Genomic DNA, 20,467 nt, shown 5'->3' with positions numbered 1-20,467 from the left:
AAAACAATCAGCAGAGAGGATTTCATTACAAAAGACTTTTTATTTACATTGGTAAGAATAAATCGAACAGAAGACAGCATGATATGCTATGTGTGCGCCTGTGAGTTTAAACACATCTCGTCTTCGAGACTCGATCACAAGCACTGCAGAAAAGTTAGTGTACATGTAATGAATGTCAACTGCGAATCTCACGGTTACTGCGAATAGAAAACATGTCTAGTAATCAGAGTCCGTTCAGAACGGCGACTAGAGATACAAATATACGTCTCTCCCTAACAAGAGCTGCAGGCAGATCCCTATCAAAGCTTATCTTTGGATAAAGATGTCCGATTATTCAATAACATTCGATGCAGATGAAATTATTCGGATTTACTAACTCCGATGGAAGACTGGTGTGAAAATACAAGCTGAACAGTAGATTCGATGGGCTTCTTGTTGTCTGTAGGTGAGCGAGCAGCCCACTCACTAAACAGTGCAAATGGACACAAATCCAGTCAAACTGTATTTATTTAGTCCTGCTGACTTCTGGTTCAAAGTGTGCCATCAAAAACTGCTGTCCCACAGCATCAGACGAATCATAAATACACGTATTTAAAACATATATACAAAGAAAAATCATTTTTCTCAAATCAATGTGCAGAATTCATCCCAGATGATAACGTGCTGTGAGTAGAAACTACTTTATTCAATTTGAGATTGACATCGCAATGTTTATTTCTCTTAAAGGTGCTAACAGTGAAGCAGAGCTCTACAATACGCTTTCAGTTCAAGCAGGGTCCGGCGTCCGGTTCACCCCACCAAATCAAGTCAGCACGGACGGCGCATCGTTTCACAAAGCCATCTCACAGAAGAAAACAATCTCCTCAGTTTCTTTTAGGGCAGATAAATAAGTTAAATATTCAATTTCATATCAAAAATGTCAAGAGAACACTGCGTTTGGATGAGGGTCCCGTTATTGCCTCGTCATTGGTTTTGAATATGCAGTTCTGAATTGTTGGGGAAAGTCGAAACGGTCGTGGATGATACCGAGGCCTGAAATAAAGAGCGTGTTGATTCTTGATTGAGAGATGTTGGGGTGTGTTTGTGAAAGTGCTCTTAAGTGTGTGTGTGTGTGTGTGTGGTTGGCTAGGTGGACGTGACGGTCGTTCCGCTGCCTAGTTTGATGATCATCTGTTGACAGTCGTGGAGGGTGCGTTTGTCGCCCAGTTTCTCCAGCGTCCGAGCGGCATCCACCAGCATGCCCACCCTCTGGCCCGGAGCCGACAGGAAGGAAGGGGGCAGATAGCGGCACGCCAGAATCATGGCCTCTGCCTGCTCCCGCTGGCCTGGATGCACCTCACACTCTTCTGTGCAAACACACACACACATGAAACATTCATAGGGTGCCAATGGAGTTCCCCGTCAATAAGAACTGCAACACGATGCATGATGTAAATCACCTGTCCTGCCTCCAGGCGTGGCGCGGCGGCGCAGACTGCGGTCCAAGAGCTGGTGTGTGCGTGTGGGACTGGCTCCCGCCATCAGCCGAGCTGTGGCCTCATGCAGGAACAACTACAGAGAGAAACGAACCATAACTAAATAACCCAGTCAGCTCAACCCAGAAAACAATGCATTTCTGATGTCAAACTTTTTCTGTAATCCGCTTGACATAGGAACATCTGACTAGATTTGAAACACACTGCCTGACCCAGGACTAGTTGTATGCAATAGTGTGGACTCTGGCCTCTCACCCTGCGCATGGCCGGTCTGAAGCTCTGGGCGAGTTTGCGGAGCGAGCTGAGGTCCTGCTGGAAGCCCTGCAGCTCTGCAGACGAGGCGGCCGTCGGGGAGCTCTGCTGGGACGCCCCCTGCTGCTCCCGCCACACATTAGTGCGCGTCACCAACAACAGATCACACAGCAGCAACTGCACCAGCTACAGCACACACAATCATTCAAAGAGACGGGTTTCTTTCAGAGCACAAATACCATCTGCGTGTGTGCATGTGTGTGTGTGTGTGTGTGTGTGTGTGTAACACGCAGCAAGACACAACATGCTCAAATAAAGAACAGTTTGTGTTGTTATACAAACGATGTCTTGACATCTGTAATATCATTCAAACGAGGTGATGCCAGACATTATTTCCCTCCAAATGTTTGAGACTCAATTCGCATATTTTTACATAAATTGTCAGTTAATTACATTTTCTTTTCTTAAGAGGGAACTAAATGACTTTTTGAATAACAAAAATAAACAAACATATTTAGACGCTTAAAAATGGATAAATGTTTTGGGACCGTTTACATTTAATTAATATTAACAATAAAACAAATATAGAAATGGAACAGTAAAATAATTGATACATTTATGGTTTCATTATTGTATAATCGTATTATTATTAAAATATTAGAACTATGAATGCGTGATCAGTGTTTGTTTTAAAGACCACACAAACACACTTTTCAACCAAAACACTTGATAAAACACTTCAAAATAAAAGTATTGGAACACTTTGTGCTAGTGTCATTATTGTTAACTAAACTAAAACTATAAAAATCAATCAATTTTGTTATTTTAATTAAAGCTAAAATAAAATCAAACTTAAATAAGAATAAATAAAAATAAGAAATGGCAGACCAATTGAAAAAAAGTTTAAATACAACATTTTTGGAAATAATATATAAAATATTTATAATTATTATTATTTTTTTTTCAGTTTTATTTCCAAAAATGTTGTGTGTGTGTATATTATATTATATTAAATATATATATATATATATATATATATATATATATATATATATATATATATATATATATATATACATAATTAAAGCTCATTAGAAATATTAAAAAAGTAAAAAAAATGACAAAAGAGTATACAATTTTTAAAATTTTAATTGAAAATGTAAATAAAAAAAAATGTGGTTGTACATGTCCTGAAACAGCATGATGAACTACTACTATGACATCTGTGTTACCTTGAGGAGAACTGATTTCATTCAGTTAGTAAACGGTTACTAAATCAAAGTGTGTGTGTTCAGTCACTGCGGTCCAGCTCTGTATTGCACTGCAGGAACATTGCACAGTTGAGACACATGCAATGCAACTACAATGCACCACAGCCCTGTCCAAGACAAACCCACACAACGCAAACGACCTGCTGCTCACGATAAAGTGAACCCAAGTGTGCATGTGTGGCTCTACCTTGTCTAATGTGTTGGTGCTGCAGTGCGGGCCGAGATTGAGGCTGTCTCTGAACAGACCGCTGGCTCTCTCACAGTAGCTGAGGCTGAGCTGGGAGCTCTCTGGTTTGGCCAGCAGGGAGCGCACCGCTTTAAAAGTGTTCAGACAGGCTTTGGGCAGCGGACTCCTACAACACAGACAGGATGTGCTTAGCACAGACCGAGCTGAAAACAACTAAGCACACATCAAACCAAGTGTTTTTCCCAGACGGTGAGTGGAGAGATAAACACAACTGTATCAACAAAGACGGATTCGCCAGGAAAAGCCACTCTGATAACTGCAGTCTCTTTACAACCAATCTGATCTTTATTTACTTGTGGTAATCATATTTTTGAGAGTAAATATGGTTTGAGAATGGCATTGGGGGTGAATTTAACAGCTTTTCCCGGAGAAACCACAGCATTAATAAAAATAATGGTAATGTTTGATATGTATATATAGTTAAAATAAATAATAATAAATACATTTTATATATATTTAAACATAAGAAGTGTGTGTATATATTTTAAAACATTTAAACATTAGCAGTATTGATTTTAAAGAAAGTATTGATTAAAAAAATTGTTTAAAATTAAGAATTATTCTGACAAAGCCAGTGTTATTGTTAACTAAACACATGACTTTTAAAAATAATTTTTGTTAACTGAAATAAAGCTGCAATAAAATGCAAATACTACATGAATTAAAAAAAAATAATACATTAAACTTTATTGAAAATTATAAATGGCAGAATAACTGAATAATAATATTAGTACTTAAACTTTTTTATACTAAAAAAGAAATAAAAATTAAAGATAAATATTGGAAAATAAATAAATATGTCAAAAAAACTTAACAAAAAACAAGAGCACATAGAATTTAAAACAAAATAAATAAAATAAAAGCTCATTTAAATTAGAAAAAGATAATTTAGTAAATTATAGTAAAACAACATAAATGTTTGAAAATTATTTTTTGTAAACTTAAAATATTTGTAGGATTTATAAGTTGTAATTTTTATTTTTATTTTGTAAATTTAAATATTAAACCATACATGAATACTACATGAAGTGCACACTTTGTGGTTGTCAAATGTGTCAGCAGACAACATGATAAACAACTCTCAGGAACCTGTCAGCCAATTTGATCTTCATTCACTTAATAGTATGTTTCATCATATTTTTGAAAGTAAAATGTGTTTCCTGTAGACTGTGTGACATGTGACTCACTCAGCGGTCTGAAGGCTGCGTGGCAAGTGCTCCACCGCTGGGTACAATCTCTCTGCTGCCCCATCATCCCCCTGGAGCCAATTAATGATCACCACAGCAACCGACGACCACCATTTGGAGTGAGGGTCACATCCTGGAGGTCAAAGACACAATGGTGATCACACACACACACACTCACTCATGAAGTGTCCTACATTCACCCGGACTGACATCTGCTTGAATGAAAACATGCCGAGAGGTGAAAGTGCCGACTGTACATACACAGCCCAGCAGTCCCCAAAACAACCCTCGGGGTCAAAAGGTGACGAGAGCTGACCTGTGACGGTGGCCATGTTTGAGCCGATGGCGAAGGACTGTGTCGTGGCTCCTGCTGCGTCTGAGGCGCTGGTGAGTAACTGCAGGTACTCCAGAGAGTCCGAGTATTCTCTGTCCAAACACACACAACTCAAATCAGCGCCCCAATCACTATAAAAACTGATTCAAGAGCAAAGCATTTGTAAAATAAAGGGTCAAAAAAGCACAAATCTGTCCAGTTGAATTTCAGTGAAATCATTCATCAAGATGAGATTGTGTTGAGAAAGATGACCCACCCTTCTCCATCAGTGAGGCTCTTTTCGCCTCGCGGCTGTGCCACGCAGTAGAGGGCCTTTTCCAACAGATGCTCGCGAAACGCCTGGGTCACCTGAGCCAGCGGGTCAACTGCAGACAAACACGGGGCACGTTCAGAAACACACAACACAATGACAAACCGGATCCCTTCAGCCTGATGTTCTCTGTACGGAGCTGACCTGAGTTCCCCGCCTGGCTGTAGATGCTCTCTTTAGGGGTGCTGCGTATGGACCAGTCCTCATCCACGAAGAAACGGTGACCCAGCGGGTGACACAACCACTGCATGGCAGGAGGGACGCTGCCACTGGGCGAGAGACAGGCCTGCCGAGCGCTGCTCAGGAACACTCGCTGCAGGACAGAGAAATCAAAAGTCATGTCTCCACTTAACAATATAAGCAGCACGCAAACAAAATATGGATACACTATCAAACAAAAAGAAAAGAAAGAAAGATTCGGATGCTGTTCCAAAACCTAGTGAGCTTCCTACCAAGGCAGCATTTTAAGTGTCACACATGCACTACAGTCGCCAAGTCTAACAAGTACTTGCACTTCTGAGATCTCTCATTTTGGGCAGCATTACATGTATCCTTGACACAAAATTCAATCCCATAATGCACTATGACAAGCTTGGTGAAATATGAATCCAAGACCAGGTGAGAGAAATGTCAAATTTCAGAAATAATGGAAATTACCGTATTTTCCAGACTATAAGTGGCACTTTTTTTCATAGTTTGGCTGGTCCTGCGACTTATAGTCAGGTGCGACTTATTTATCAAAATTAATTTGACATGAAACGAGAGAAATGAACCAAGAGAAAACATTACCGTCTCCAGACGCCAGAGGGCGCTCTATGCTGCTCAGTTCTCCTGTAGTCTAAACATAGAGCGCACTGAAAACATAGAGCGCCCTCTCGCGGCTGTAGACGGTAATGTTTTCTCTTGGTTCTTGGTTCTAAATAAATGCGACTTATAGTCCAGTGCGACTTATATGTTTTTTACCACGTCATGACGTATTTTTGGACTGATGCGACTTATACTCAGGTGCGACTTATAGTCCGAAAAATACGGTACTCAAAAAAAAAATTTTTTTGTTTTATAAATGAACAAATGAAAAAAAAAAAAAAAAAGATTACAAATGGATGTTTTCCCCAAATATTTATGTTATTTTTATGCTTATTTAGAGTACCATGCCGTTAGCTTAATAACATGCTAAAGGCAAACTCCACTGAAAATCCAAATGTATACTTCAGTTATGACTCTAATCTACAGTGTAAAACAAACCCAGGTGCATGATACACCCAAGATGCAATGTTTCAACCCTGTTCCGTGTTGATTGTGGAGTACGTTCGGTTAGAGTAACTGGGTTGCACACTTAGGTTATGCACATGCTATATTGATGAAATTTATGTCAGGTGCATTGTGAACATACCTTAGCGTGCATGTAAAAACTGACATATACTTAGGGCTTAACTGTCAGTTGCTGCCCATATACAGTCCAATGTTAGGCAAGATTTGCATGCGGTAGACAGCAGAGCAGCGCACTAGGTTGTGGATCAGGGCTGTGAGTGTGCATGTGTGTGTACTAACAGTAGTGAAGTGAAGCAGGCGGGGCAGGCTGCTTTTAACCCGGAGGGCTGCAGACACATAGATCTCCGCCAGTGTGGCGACGGGGAGACAGTCTCCTGCACACTCGGCCAGGTTGAGAGCGCTCAGTGCCATGTGGATCGCAGACAGGTGGCTTCCTCCGAGCTTGCCTGCACACAGATCAACATCACGAGCAAATCCCATGAATGGATGGAAAGCTCGAGAAGACCACATTGTTCTTTCAAACATACATTTGTGCGGATATACGCATGCATTCATTATTAGTGTTATTCTTGTGAACCAGTGGGTGAAATTCGACAGTCGTCTTGTCAGAGATAGTAAAAAGGTGGCCAAACAGTCGCTCTTCACAAGTTTTCCTGATTCCTCTATGCTACTGTGACTTACCTGTCATGTGGAGTTGGTGTAGACGGTGGTAGACCAATGCAGCATCTCGGCAGCTCTTGCAGGCATCTTCCTGCAGGGGGCGGTTGGATCGGAGGGCTCCGGCGCGGCTGGCTAGCCAGCGGCCCACCCACAGTCTCTGCAGACACAGACGCAGGGCGGACCACAGCACCGCACAGGTCAGGTCCAGCTGAGACGTGGGCAGAGGTCGACCGAGAGCTTTGAGGCACGTCCAGAGGTTCTGAGAGGCCTGAGCAAAGTCTCCCTGCAGAAAAAAACATTCGAGAAGCGGACATCAGATGTGCAGAAGAAGAAAGGTCTGGTGAAATCTGACCTCCGGATCAATAGCGGATGAGTGCAAGAGAGCATCTCATACCCTGGCTAGATCCAGATCGGCCTGTTTGCGGTGTCTCCAGAAGAGGACGGAGGATTCTGAGTGGGGTCTGGTCACAGGTTCTCCGTACACGAGCAGGCGGATCAAAACTCCAGCGACCAGAACACCGTTCAACAGCCACAACAGAAGAGTGGGCAGCATCCAATCCATCCAACCCCAAGACTCAGCTACACGTATCAAAACCAGATTGGATTGTTAGCATCAAGACTGCGATGGTGTGCAACTCTCACAAGCGAAGCGGTGGGTATCAGCACCTGCTTCCGGCACGGCTAGCGGACTCCTTCCTGTGTGTCCAGAGACAGTCGTCCCGGAGCTGCTCCAGCCGCCACACAGCAGGGACGCCAGCGGGTTAAAGGACAGGAAGAGCAGGGTGAAGGCACACAGAGCCATGCGAGAGCGGTCCAGCATTCCTCCAGCCCTCTCAACCACAGGCTAATCGAGAGAACGGGAAACAGAAACTCTTGACCTCAAGCAATCGAATTATCCACATACAATTACTTCACGGCCCAGGGCCAGTTTTATTCTAGGCATGGCAGGAGTTTCTGCTACCTTGCTGTCTTCTTCCATCGGGCTGTCCGGCTCCGAGTCGCTGCCGTGGTGCGAGAAAGCGCCGCTGGACTGAGGCGAGCCGACATCTGATGCTGGAGGGGTGGGGATTTCTGGTTTCACATCCACCTCCATGATCACAAGGTCCTTCAGAGACTCTGAGGAGGACAAGCGACAGGTCAGTGCAAAGACAAGCACGCCCCACTTGTGGAAAAGAAATGTGCATTAGTAATATACTTCAAATCTTTAAAGTATACCCCCCCCAAAAAAAAAAAAAATACTACATCTAATATATTACTGGAATAAAAATAAATAAATAAAAAAGCCATTTAAGTGTACTTAAAGAGAGACGTCTGCACATGTAAAGCACTCGATTATCATTTAATTGTTGGGTTATTTGATAATGCATTTAAAGTTAAGATGTTTAAATGTACTTCATCCTTATAAATGCTTAATAACAAATATTTGCATGACCCTGGAGCATAAAGGCAGTCATAAGTAGCACGGGTATGTTTGTAGAAATAGCCAAAAAAACAATGTATGGGTCAAAATGATCCATTTTTCTTTTATGCCAAAAATCATTATGATTACGGTCTAAGAAATTATTTTGTAAATTCACAATCGTAAATATATCAAAACTTCATTTTTGATTAGTCATAGGCATTGCTAAGAATTTTTTTTATGCACAATCAGATTCCAGATTTTTTTTTGTATTTCATCCAAATATTGTCCTATCCTAACAAACCAAATATCAATGGATGATGTATAAATCTCACTTTCCAAAAACGGACCCTTATGACTGGTCTTGTGGTCCAGGGTCACATTTTAATATGTGACAGACATGTTTCAATAGTTAAGACGATTGCCAGTACCTTCAAGTATATAATAAACACACCACAGAGGTAATTATGAATGACATATAAAGATTCACTTAAGTGGTTCAAATACTCTCTAAAGTTCAACTTATATTAAATCGTATTATTGCATATAATAGAAATTGAAACTGAACTTACTGTTCTTCTGGATGGACATTTTGAGTGCAATGTTCTCCTGCTTGAGTTTTTGGTTGGACTGCTGAAGGTAGCGAATGTAGTCAATGGCTTTCCTCAACACGGCCGACTTATTGAGCTGAATAAGAGACAAGATTCATCTCATAATGATGTTGAAGACATGATTTTGGTAAGATGAGAGCTACGAAATCTACTTCGATTAGCTCATACCATCTGGTTAAAGTCTTCAAGTGAATTTCAAGGGTCACTACATGGGGGAAGTTTCGGTTGCACTTTATTTTACAGTACGTGTACTAACATGTACTTATGGTATACTTACAGTGTATTTATCTAAGAAAGTTCTGGTAATACAAGGTAACTACATGGGTTAGGGTTAGGTTTAGGGGTAGGTTCAGGGTTATTACCTAGTTATTACATAGTTATTGTAATTACTAAAATAAGTACATAGTATGTACATGAGGAACAGGACTTTAAAATAAAGTGCTACCGAAGTTTCTCTTGGTGACTAAACCAGATCTGTAATTCGGTTTTGACAGACTATGAGCCCACCTTAGCTTCTGTCCCAGCCACCAGGTCTTTGAGCTCAATGATCTTGTCGTTGATGGAGGAGCGGTAGCGTTTTTCAATGGCGTTATGGGCCGTGCGTTTCTCGCCCTTGGGCGGCTGGCCGCCTGGTTTCCCGCTGATGGTGATGCGATTGATGGGCAGTTTCTCTGCGTCCACCACCAGTGGAACGGTGGTCAGGATAGTGCCTCCGCTCATCAGTGCCTGAGACAAGAGATGCACAGATCCACAAAATAAAAACTGGGGCATCTGAGACCTAATTTAGGTTTAAATTAGACACATTATATCAAATATCCTGAACATGGATCTACAGCACTACTACAGCCAGTTCACACCAAGAACAAAACTATAAACTGAAGCAAATCTGCACGTTTTTAAGTTTGGGTTTGGTGCTATTTTGCAACTCTTGTTGTTGGGACGGTGTTTGGGTACCTGCAGTGGGGTGTTCTGGACTGTGGCCGAGGATGAAGCCAGCGATGTGATGCAGGGTGACGCTACTGTAGTTACGGTTGTTACCGTTGTGACTGGCTTCAGAGTTGTGAGTAAGAGCGAGTCTGCCTTAATGAACTGCGGCTGCAACAAAACCTGCATGCAAAAACACAGAGACTGCTCAATGCACACAGTAAAGGCTAGTGGGCTGTAAAAGGTCAATTGTTGTGCATGTGGGCATCAGCGGGCGAATAAAAGCACTTACAGGAACCTGCTGCACCTGAGGGGTGATGGTCTGTATGGGAGGGCTGGAGGACGTGGTCAGGATGGGTGAAGCCGAGAGGCTCTGCACCTGGGCTTGGATGGCCATTGGCTGAACGTTCTGTGGAGAGGCGGGGAGATTCGGGATTGGCTGAGGGGAGCTCTGCTGAGAGACGGCTGCAAAAGCCAGATTATGAGAGGAAAGAAAGGCAAGAATTTCATTAAACATGCAGTCTCACACCTACTTCTAGCCCACATAAGAATAAGAATAATATCCTATCATGTTTTTTTTTTTATTCAAGCACACACTTTTATCTGATCAAAGAAATATCAGGTTCATACTGATGGGACGTCCAGTAAAGCTTGTAAGGGGGCGGGGAGTCATTTAGGCTATCTATAGAAATACATAACTCAATTCACCGTGACTGAACTTTGATCTACGCTAGTGTGATGTTGTATTCTCTCTCTGGCCTGGTGGAGACATTACCTAAGCCTTGATAAGCAGAATGAAACAAAATCATAAAAGCATATACAAAGAAAGAATGTGGGCTGGGCAGCTCTACACATGACACGATGTACGGTAAAAGTTCACTGGGTTTCCGGGACGGACAACAGTGACTTCACCATCTGCACCTTGAACTCAAACTGCCTGAACTCAGAGATTACAGCTGGCATATGACTGATCAAAGGTGAAGGATTTTATAGTCGTCGTAATGACATCATACCATGCATTACTCACGAGTAACAATCACTGCACAACAGAGCACAAAGTCTGATGGAGTTCGATTGATGCCAACATTTGATCTAGTTACTAGAAAGTTTCGCACATGCGCTTTCATAAAAGCACATATCTGATTGTAATATCTAAGCACTGAACTGATTTAGAAACCAGTATAAACACTGGGAAATCACCGTGAAACAAACATGTCATGCTTAACCACTATAGCTGAGCCCACATGAAAGTTTCATTCTCCTTTTATTCCTCAGTGTACAGTTGCAAAGGAATCAGATAGCAGACTTATGAAGCTTGTGTAGTCCAACTCAAGACCGAATAACAAAATGTCATGGAACTCATACACTAGCATTCAAATGTTTGGGGATTTTTTTATTTATTTAAAGAAATTAATACTTTTAGTTCAGCAACAAACAACTTTGAAACCAGTTTTCATTTTCAAGCCCCCAAAACACTTTTGTCCTGTGAATGAATGGCTAAAATGCATACGTTTTTTTTTTTATTTAGTTGGTGTCATGTAAACACCTTCTTATTGATCATATACTTTTTAACCCTTTAAGTGTCAAGCCCCAATTTTTTTATATAGTTGTGAAAGTTCACTATTCAAACTTACATTTACATTTTTAGAAATAGATCACAGACCCAAGGTTGGACTTACTCTTGTTTTTTTTTTTTTTTTTTTTTTTGCTTTTTTTTAAAGAAAACAATCTGCAGATTATTGCAGAAGTGGAATCATTTCAAAATATTAAAGTATCAAAAAGTTAAAGAAGTTTAAATTTACTGTTGAGGAAAACGCACTGTACCATTCTTTCTTTTTTTTTATTTTAGATCAAATAAATATTTTTCAAAGTATTTTTTAAATCCACAATTGCTATAAAATGAAAGCCTTATGTCTAAATAAGTTATGTTCCAAATTTGAAGTTAATATATAAAAAAAAACATTAAATGTTGTAAACTTTAGTTAGTGTGTAATGTTGTTGTTAGAGTATAAATAATATCTGTAAAATGTTAAAGCTCAAAGTTCAATGCCAAGCGAGATATTTTATTTAACAGAATTCGCCTACAAAAAACGACCCGTTTGGACTACACCCCTCTAGTTCCTGCAGTAATAACGTCACTAAAACAGTTTTTGACTAACCTCCGCCCACAGGAATTCACGAAAAAGGGGGTGTGGTCTTGTTGCGCTCTGACCGAGAAGAGGAAGAGCTGCGTTTGTGTTTGTCGCCATGTCGTTGAAACGCTGTTATTTTCATCTCGGAGTCCAATCACCTTTGTTTGGGCTTCCCAGGGACGCTGTACTTCGAGATCAATGGTTACAATTTATGTTTAACTCGGTTCCCGAACATTATAAGGCACATGTAAAACTATGTGCAGCTCATTTTGCTGAGGACAGCTTCCTCAATCTCAATCAGTTTAATGCCGGATTCACACAAATATTATTCTTGAAAGATGGAGCAGTTCCCTCTTTGTCTGGAGAAGGCGTTGTTTATGGACCACAACCGGTAAGTGTATTTTATTATTTAAGTTGGTGCGTTTAACAGTTTCTGTAACTGATTACACAAAGGGCAACGCTGTTTAGCTTTGTTAACAAGATGTTAGGGCTGTGCAAAAAAAATCGAATGTGATTTTCATGCGCGTCACGTCAGTAAAAATGCTCCGGTGATTATAAGTACATCTCCAGCACGTGCGTTCTTTCACTGTCTATGGTTCAGATCAGGATTGCCAGGTTTTCAAAACAAATCCTGTCCACTTGCTTCTCAAAACTACTCCGAAACTAGCCCAATCGCGTTACCAGGAGGGCAGCGTGCGCTGTTTATATGACAGTGAAAACTGCGGTATACAGATAGCTGAATAGTGTTAAAAATTACTGTTTTTTTACATGCGAAACATGAACACATTATATTGCACACTGTAAACACAATCAAAGCTTCAGAAAAGCAAGAAAAACGGGACCTTTAAGGTTCCTGAAAGATTTTATTTAGGGCGTTATACCACAAATAGCCACCACCTGCCATCAAAACTCTGTCACAATGTTTTCTGTCACAAATGTTTAAATCTCTCGGTCAATATTACTTCTATCACAAATTATGGAATAACCACCAAATATGGAATCTTGAGACTCGGACCTTTCCAACGATATGCATTTTGTCAAGATTATAAAAGTAAGAGGTTAAGGTAGTAAAACTTACCAGTGTAGCTGTTTTGGTTGGAGTAAGTGACCAAGGGCTGCTGCTGTGGTTGGGGTGTTAGTGGGCTAAAGAGGGCCTGCGGGGTAGCGCAGAACGCAGGGCTTTTCCCGGCTGGGGCAGCTTGGCTCGGGGCCTGCGGGGTGGAAGGGTGGAGGCTGGGAGATGGAGCAGGCTGAGCTTTGGGCTGCGTGGTCTGCAGGGTGGTGGGGTTTGCAGGGGCGGAGGTCACCTGTGCCAGAGGCGACTGCTGGAAAGTGGGAGGGTGAAACACCTTGTCTGGGATGGAGGAGCTGCGGGTGATGGGGGGGCCGAGCAGGGCATCCAGGTGTGGGCTGCTGCTGAGGATGGAGGAGGTGTTGGTGGGCGTAGAAGAAGCAGGTGGAGGAGAGGAAGGGCTGGAGTGGGGCAGGACGGAGAGGTCCTGCGAGGGGGCAGGAAATGGAGCGTGGTCGAACAGCCCTCCAAACTCTATGTCCTGGTTGTTGATAAGCTGGAGCATATCTGGTAAAACAAACAGGCAATGCATAAACTTAATCAGATGTACTGACAAAAAGTGTGCATTTGACAGCACTGTAATCAAAGGGAGGTGCATCACTCAGATTAATCCTTCTAATGCAATTATATATGTACAATAAATTACCTCCTATTAGTGACTGAAACTATAAAATAACAAAGCATTTCTTAGTACATTACAAATGGATTCATGCCACCTGATGGAAATAAAATGTTTTAATATTTTTTAAAGATGCATCTTATTCACACCTAGACCACATTTATTTGATCAAAAATACAGTAAAAACAGAAATACTGTGAAATATGTGTACAAGTCTTTTCTATTTCAGTATGTTTTCAAATGTAAATGTATTCCTGTGATGCAAAGTTGAATTTTCCTAAGATTTACTTGATAAATAGAAAGCTCAACACATCAGCATTTTTTAAAAATAGAATTATTTTGTAACATTATAAATGTCTTTACTGAATTTTTTTTTTTTTTATCAATTCAAACCATTCTTTCTGATTAAAAGTACCAAAAACGTGTATATGTATGTATATATATATAAATCACTTCTGGGAAAACGGACCAAAAATACTGATGACTCATCTTGCCCACCAAAATGTTCTTAAAAGCCCCTGACTTCCTAGCACTAGCATGTAGTAAACCATCTTGGCACATAATAAGAACATAATGCACTTCATTGTCTTTCCGCACCATGAATTGTTTTGAATTCAGTCATTTTAAAAACATCACTGCCTTCTTTTAGGTGTGGTTTCACCAGGCTATGAAGTAAACTAAAGCCTGCTGGCTATAAAAACACCCTGCCCTGGCTTCCTGTTATAGAAACATAACCAAATAAATACTTGCTTAACATAATATCTTTTTCCGGGGTTTTGCTTTTGCTAATTATATGAAGGTCCCATATATTTCAACATTTATTTAAATGTGCATAATTTTTATGTGAAATGGACTTGCACAACTATGACCATTCTTTCTTGAATATTCAACAAATGCATTCAATTGAATACATTTTAATATGAACGGTTGATGATGATGAAAAAAAAACATGCAAAGGTTTTTGTTTTTTTTCCACAAAGATTTTTCACTTTGACTGAGGTGTCAAGGCCTATGAGATCCAAAGAGCACAGGATCATTTTCACACTCATCAGGTCTGATCCCACATCTGCACTAAACCATGAAGAGTTCTGCTCATGGCTTTAACTCAGCTTTGGGATGGAGACGCTGATCTGACTGCAGAGTGTATCATTCACTGAAAACCCTCTCGCACAAAGACAGAGACGCAGCCTGGTCAAGATCATTCGTCTCACCACCTTCACCACTGCCCCCAACTAATAAAATCATTATTATAATAACAACAACAATTTACACTTTTGGGAATTAACTCTTTAGACGAGTAACCTCGCTGACTTTAAATAATGACAGTAATAATAAGTATAGAAACATACCTATTAGTATTATTATGTAATAAAAATAACAGCAACAACAAATATTTATTATTATTGTTATAATACTGATTACAATTTTGAATAGTTATCAAATTATCATCATCATCATATTTATTTATTTACTTAAAATACGTATAGTAAAATAAATAAATCCAAATGTGTTTTGCAGACATCAAGTAAGCCCATACAACATGGGACTCTTTCAGTGTGCAGAATCATGAGGTGATCGCGCTCAGCCAATCAGAGGCCTGGAAAGCGCCTCGCTATGTGAGGTTACTATCGGACAGCGTCCTCTTCAGCGCACGGTTACCGTCGGTCACTTCACTAAATTCACCGGACAATTAATAATCTCAATACTAGAGGATGCAATGGTGCAAAGAATATAAATGTAAACAAATGCACACGGTGATATATAATCACGTTCTGAAGGTAATTCCGTGCCGAAATAAATTGTTAATCACGTTTTGATGTTAGATACAGAATCGATGCCGTTTTATGTGCTTAGGTATTAAATATAAGGTATAATGCAACTGTGTTGGTAGATCAGAATATATCTGAACCGTTGGCCGACAGTGACCTCGCGTGACGTCACCGAGCCGAGTTGAAGGGGGGCGGGGCCGCTCTCAATGCTTCTTCTGCAGCTAGACAATGAACACTCTCCAGTATAATCACACCTTTTCGCTTTCACGAAGTCTAACACACAAAGCAACAATAACCATGTGCAAATATAGCTGCCAGGCATCTGATCTGTGTTTTCGTCGCTAACGCCCAGATCACGGACGGCACCCGATCAGACCTAAAGCTACTGCCTTCCACTGATAGCGTTTTTAAAGAGGATACAGTCGATTCTGAGCAAAACAAGCATCCTACATGATGAAACAGTGGTCAGATATGATAGTTCGATTTGAAAATATAACAATATCATTAGCATAGTTATTATAAACAGGTGTTTACGCCTGATAGATCCATCTATATATATATGTAAATAGAGTAAACAAGCGATCTCTTACCATCTATGTCATTGAGCAGAGCCGTGTCAATATCACTCGGGTCGTGGAAAGTCAAACTGGAGTCCAGGGTGTCCAGAGACTGGTCGTCAAAAGACAGATTCATTGTCCTTAAATGCTCTTTCAAGCCGGCTTCAAAAGTATTCAAGTCCCAGTAACGTTAACACACACAGCAAGCGTTATTCCATGTAAACTTCTTGCACTTTTCGGTGGAGCAAATGTACGCGGACATGTACTGGCTGCGTGTCTTAAGATCCGTCTGCTTAATTCTCGACAAATTCAGCTTTGTTGCTGATTCTGTCTACTATCTTCTCGTGTTCGCTTCCATGCTGCCGCGCAAGGCAAAGTTGTCATCAGAGTTCGCTTTGCACATTAGCATGCTAACAGAGAGAGCCAGGCACACCCACAGACCGTTGTGGATGATTGACACGCCGCTCGACCAATCAGAACTCGTTCTTTTACTTGACGCTCTTTCACTTGTCGTGCGCGCTCTCGGTACGGCCTTGAGATGGACTTTTTACTATAATATTTTGGATTGTTATTATAATTATGTTGAAGTTTTTTATCATATATTATTTATTTTAAGTATTTAAATGTTTAAAAGCATTTGTCAGCTATTTAAACAGGTTAATAAGTATACTGCCCTGTTTAATTAATACGCTGACAGTCAATATGTGTTAATAAAAAAATATAAGTATTCAATATATCCTTAATATGAAGTGCCAAATAAAAAAGATTTTTTGTTTACAAAATCTCAGTCGACAGCGGCGTGGTCGGGATTCCTGTGGGCTTGTCTCCGTCAGCCAATCATAGAAAAGGAAAGGCGGGCGCTCGGCAATCAAGTTAGTCTGAGCCGCAGCGATGACTCCACCTGTAGAACCAGAGAAACAGACCAATAGGAAGCCCGAAGGCGAGTGGGGTGATATGACGACACACGTGTGGCTCCGTGATTACATCATGCGTTTCTCATAGAATAAAGGTAATAAAACTGAACGGCGATATAATATATATATATATATATATATATATATATATATATATATATATATATATATATATATATATATATATATATATATATATATATATATATATATTATATATATATATATATATATATATATATATATATATATATATATATATTCTTTATATATATATATATATATATATATATATATATATATATTCTTTATATATATATATATATATATATATATATATATATATATATATATATATATATATATATATATATATATATATTCTTTATATATATATATATATATATATATATATATATATATATATTCTTTATATATATATATATATATATATATATATATATATATATATATATATATTTTAATAATAATACAAATTATAAAAATTAAATACATCCAATATTATGCACAAAATATATAATTCCCTCCAAAAATTATATAAATACACAAATTGATAAAAAAAAAAAAAAACTAAATAGGATGGATTGTTCTGACATAAATAATTAGCTGTCGTTTTGTCTACAATAATTCTATACTGAACTCTCATATATCAACAAACCGAGGTGAAGTGGGTCAGTGACCGAGAGTAACACCGCAGTATGACTACAAAGAGAACCGAGGAGCTCTGAAACATGGCATCTTACAAAAGTGTGTGCTGAAGACAGAAGAGTCTCGAGGCTTCAGTCATTTCATTTCTCCATGAAGCTCTTCAGCAGCACATCTGCAACCCAATCAGTGGTTAAAGAGACTTGACATAATACAAGAACATCATTTAAATCGAAAATTAACATAGCATTCATATTGTTAACAATGTTATCATTTGTTCATAAATTATTATAGTTAATAATAAACATATATGCATATGCAAAACATGTTAATTTAATTATTATTAACATTCTGTTTTATCCACCTTATTTTGTAAAATGCTATAAATGCTATAAAACTAAAGCACTTTTGAGTGCACAGAAAAGCGCTATATTGATGTAAGGAATTATGATTATTTTTAACATAACTTTATATCAGAGATTTAAAAAAAGATTTAAAAGGTAGTTTAATGACAATAAAATATTAAGTATTTATTTTTCACAACTTCTTCTGCCATCTAGCCTGTTTTCCGCCACTGAATAAAAAATAAAACAAGGAAATTGTAACTTTTTATCTCAAGGGAAATTCATCATTCTGAGATATAAACTCACAATTATGAGAAATAGTAAAAATGGAGATATAAGAGAAAAGTAAAGGTTTTTTTTTCCTCCCTCAGCTCACAATTGCTCACATCACAAAATGTGTCGGAAAAAATTTGCGGAGAATTGCAAAATGTAAACTCACAATTGTGAGAAATAATTGCTTTCATGGAAGAAACCAAAGAAGTTTGAACTGAACTTTAAGACAAAAAAGTTTGCACACATGGTAAAAAAATAAAATAAATGAAATACATTAAGAGGGAGGCTAATAAATGTTTAATTATTTCGCTGTGAAAAGGTAAATTTTTCCCTCAAAATAATGGATATAATATAATATTTTATAGATAAGCTTGTTAAAATGAATGACACAGTAAACTGTTTGCACTAAGCAAATGAATCACTTTAATAAAATAGTTTGGATTAGACAAATCTGACCATAGGAAATCTTCATTATTCTAAAATACATTTAAGACTTTAAGAGATAAATAATCAAAATAGTTAAGACTTTTAATGTCACATGGCAACATTCATTGAATCAGTTCATCTCAATAATGACTGCGACAGATGAAAGCAGAACAAGCAAGATATTACTAACAGCTATTACGCTTTCTTTCTTACAAGTACTTATTAAAGGATGGAAACAAAACGAGATATTAAAGTCTTTAGAGATTAACATTAATCTGTCTGTAGCCAGCTTTCAAATGGCATTGGTTAAGAAATCAAGACAATTACTGATTTCTGAACATGCTGCAATTTAATTTCAATCAAAACCGCAGTGACTTGTGCCTCATTTGCAAGTAAAGCATACAGCCCTCCAGTGTTTTACACATTTGGCCGCTGATTTACGGGGAGTAATGGAGGTTTGATTCACTGGCAATAAAATTTAAGCCCTTGCCATCATTAGACGCTTAGCATTTGAGGTCTTTTAGTGTAATAAAATGCATCATGCTTGATCTAGCTGCATTTCCTTTATATACATGTAAGACTGAAGTGAACGTCTTCCTCACATTATTGGAAGATAGCAGTGCAATATTTAGCATGATATTAAGGAAGAGCTGTCCGGTTCAGCTAATAGTTTCTGGAATGAACACCTACAGCGGAGGGATGCGATTAAACATTTACACCAAAGTTAATACAAACTTTTAAGTACTATACACACTTTCCTATTGTATATACACATTTTTGTCTATGTATGGATACATATTTTACAAATGTCGTTAGGCTTATATAATTCTTGGTTAGGTCTAGCAAAGGACAAAGCAAAATATCCATTCATTTCCCATCTTTACTGCCAAACGTGTCGGTTTTTGCTAACTGAAATCACTCCGTAAACAGGAATCTGACAGAAAGACGCAGCAAGTGGGTGAATCTTAAGAAATGTGTCATTTTCATATACCCAGAGAAAAAAAATAATGAAGATGAAACCTATTTTTGGCAAGCAAAGCCTAATTATTCTCCTATCCCAGTTTAAATATGTAGAGTCTAGGGATGCAAGATATCATTATCGGACCAATATCGGAATCAGCCGATATTTGCTTTAAATGTAAATTGGCCTGATATGAAAAATGATGCCGATACGTATTGCCAATAAGAGGAATAGATTAACTCACATGTGCTCAGGATGTGCTAGTGATTGTCGACAGTGCGATTAGATCACATCAGCTTTGTGGCACATTTTTGAAGCAAATTTTTGCCTGGATAATGATTGGATTCACTGTTTTAGATCATTGCATTTAAACCAAGAATGCAGGTACAGAATGACAAGTTTTGTGTTTGATAGAGTAAACAGTAATAGCAGGTGCGGTGGCAGCAGTAAGTAATGACCGCTCGGTAAGGAGTTTTAATTCCGTAGGGGGCGCTGTTGGCCTACTTCTCTTTCTGATTAAATAAAGTAATGTAGAATAGAGTAAATAGAGAATTAATAGAGTATGTTTTGATTTAAAGGTCAGAAGCTATAGCTTACATGGACCAAAAAAAAAAAAAACATGATTAAACTTAATTAAATAATTTACATATACTGATTTATTAATTAATATACAATATGTTATTTTTTTTACAAATTATGATTTTTTAATTTTTACAACTTTTTTGCTTTAGACCATTTTCAAATGTTAAATCATAAAATAAAATTTTTAATCATAAAATAAATCATTTTTCT

The 20,467-nt window shown here is 38.6% G+C and overlaps 1 protein-coding gene across 1 annotated transcript; it reads right to left on the bottom strand.

The window, feature by feature from the left end:
• Window positions 1–24: 24 nt before the first annotated feature.
• LOC113052347 (sterol regulatory element-binding protein 1-like) lies at window positions 25–16,525 on the bottom strand. The gene is made up of 19 exons (XM_026216810.1): window positions 16,125–16,525; window positions 13,153–13,653; window positions 10,235–10,407; window positions 9,973–10,125; window positions 9,526–9,744; window positions 8,980–9,094; window positions 7,970–8,124; window positions 7,675–7,852; window positions 7,403–7,587; window positions 7,030–7,291; window positions 6,628–6,794; window positions 5,221–5,389; window positions 5,023–5,131; window positions 4,749–4,858; window positions 4,433–4,565; window positions 3,186–3,351; window positions 1,731–1,913; window positions 1,440–1,551; window positions 25–1,346 (listed from the first exon to the last, which is right to left on the bottom strand). Exons 1-19 carry the CDS (start codon window positions 16,225–16,227, stop codon window positions 1,126–1,128), a joined length of 3,414 nt encoding a protein of 1,137 aa, XP_026072595.1. The 5' UTR covers window positions 16,228–16,525; the 3' UTR covers window positions 25–1,125.
• Between the last annotated feature and the right edge of the window lie 3,942 nt (window positions 16,526–20,467).

This window comes from Carassius auratus, chromosome 3 (assembly GCF_003368295.1).
Source record: "Carassius auratus strain Wakin chromosome 3, ASM336829v1, whole genome shotgun sequence".
NCBI lineage: Eukaryota > Metazoa > Chordata > Actinopteri > Cypriniformes > Cyprinidae > Carassius > Carassius auratus.
Note: the sequence above shows the minus strand (reverse complement) of the source record. Positions and strands in the feature narration are given on the sequence as shown.

Bases quoted from the DNA above. Each gene is read 5' to 3' on its own strand.
- LOC113052347 (XM_026216810.1), bottom strand. From the start codon at position 16,227: ATGAATCTGTCTTTTGACGACCAGTCTCTGGACACCCTGGACTCCAGT. The intron at 10,408-13,152 runs GTAAGTTTTACT...TGGCTTTTGCAG, and splicing joins CAACCAAAACAGCTACACTG to CCGTCTCTCAGCAGAGCTCC. The intron at 1,347-1,439 runs GTGATTTACATC...GTGTTTGCACAG, and splicing joins CACGCCTGGAGGCAGGACAG to AAGAGTGTGAGGTGCATCCA.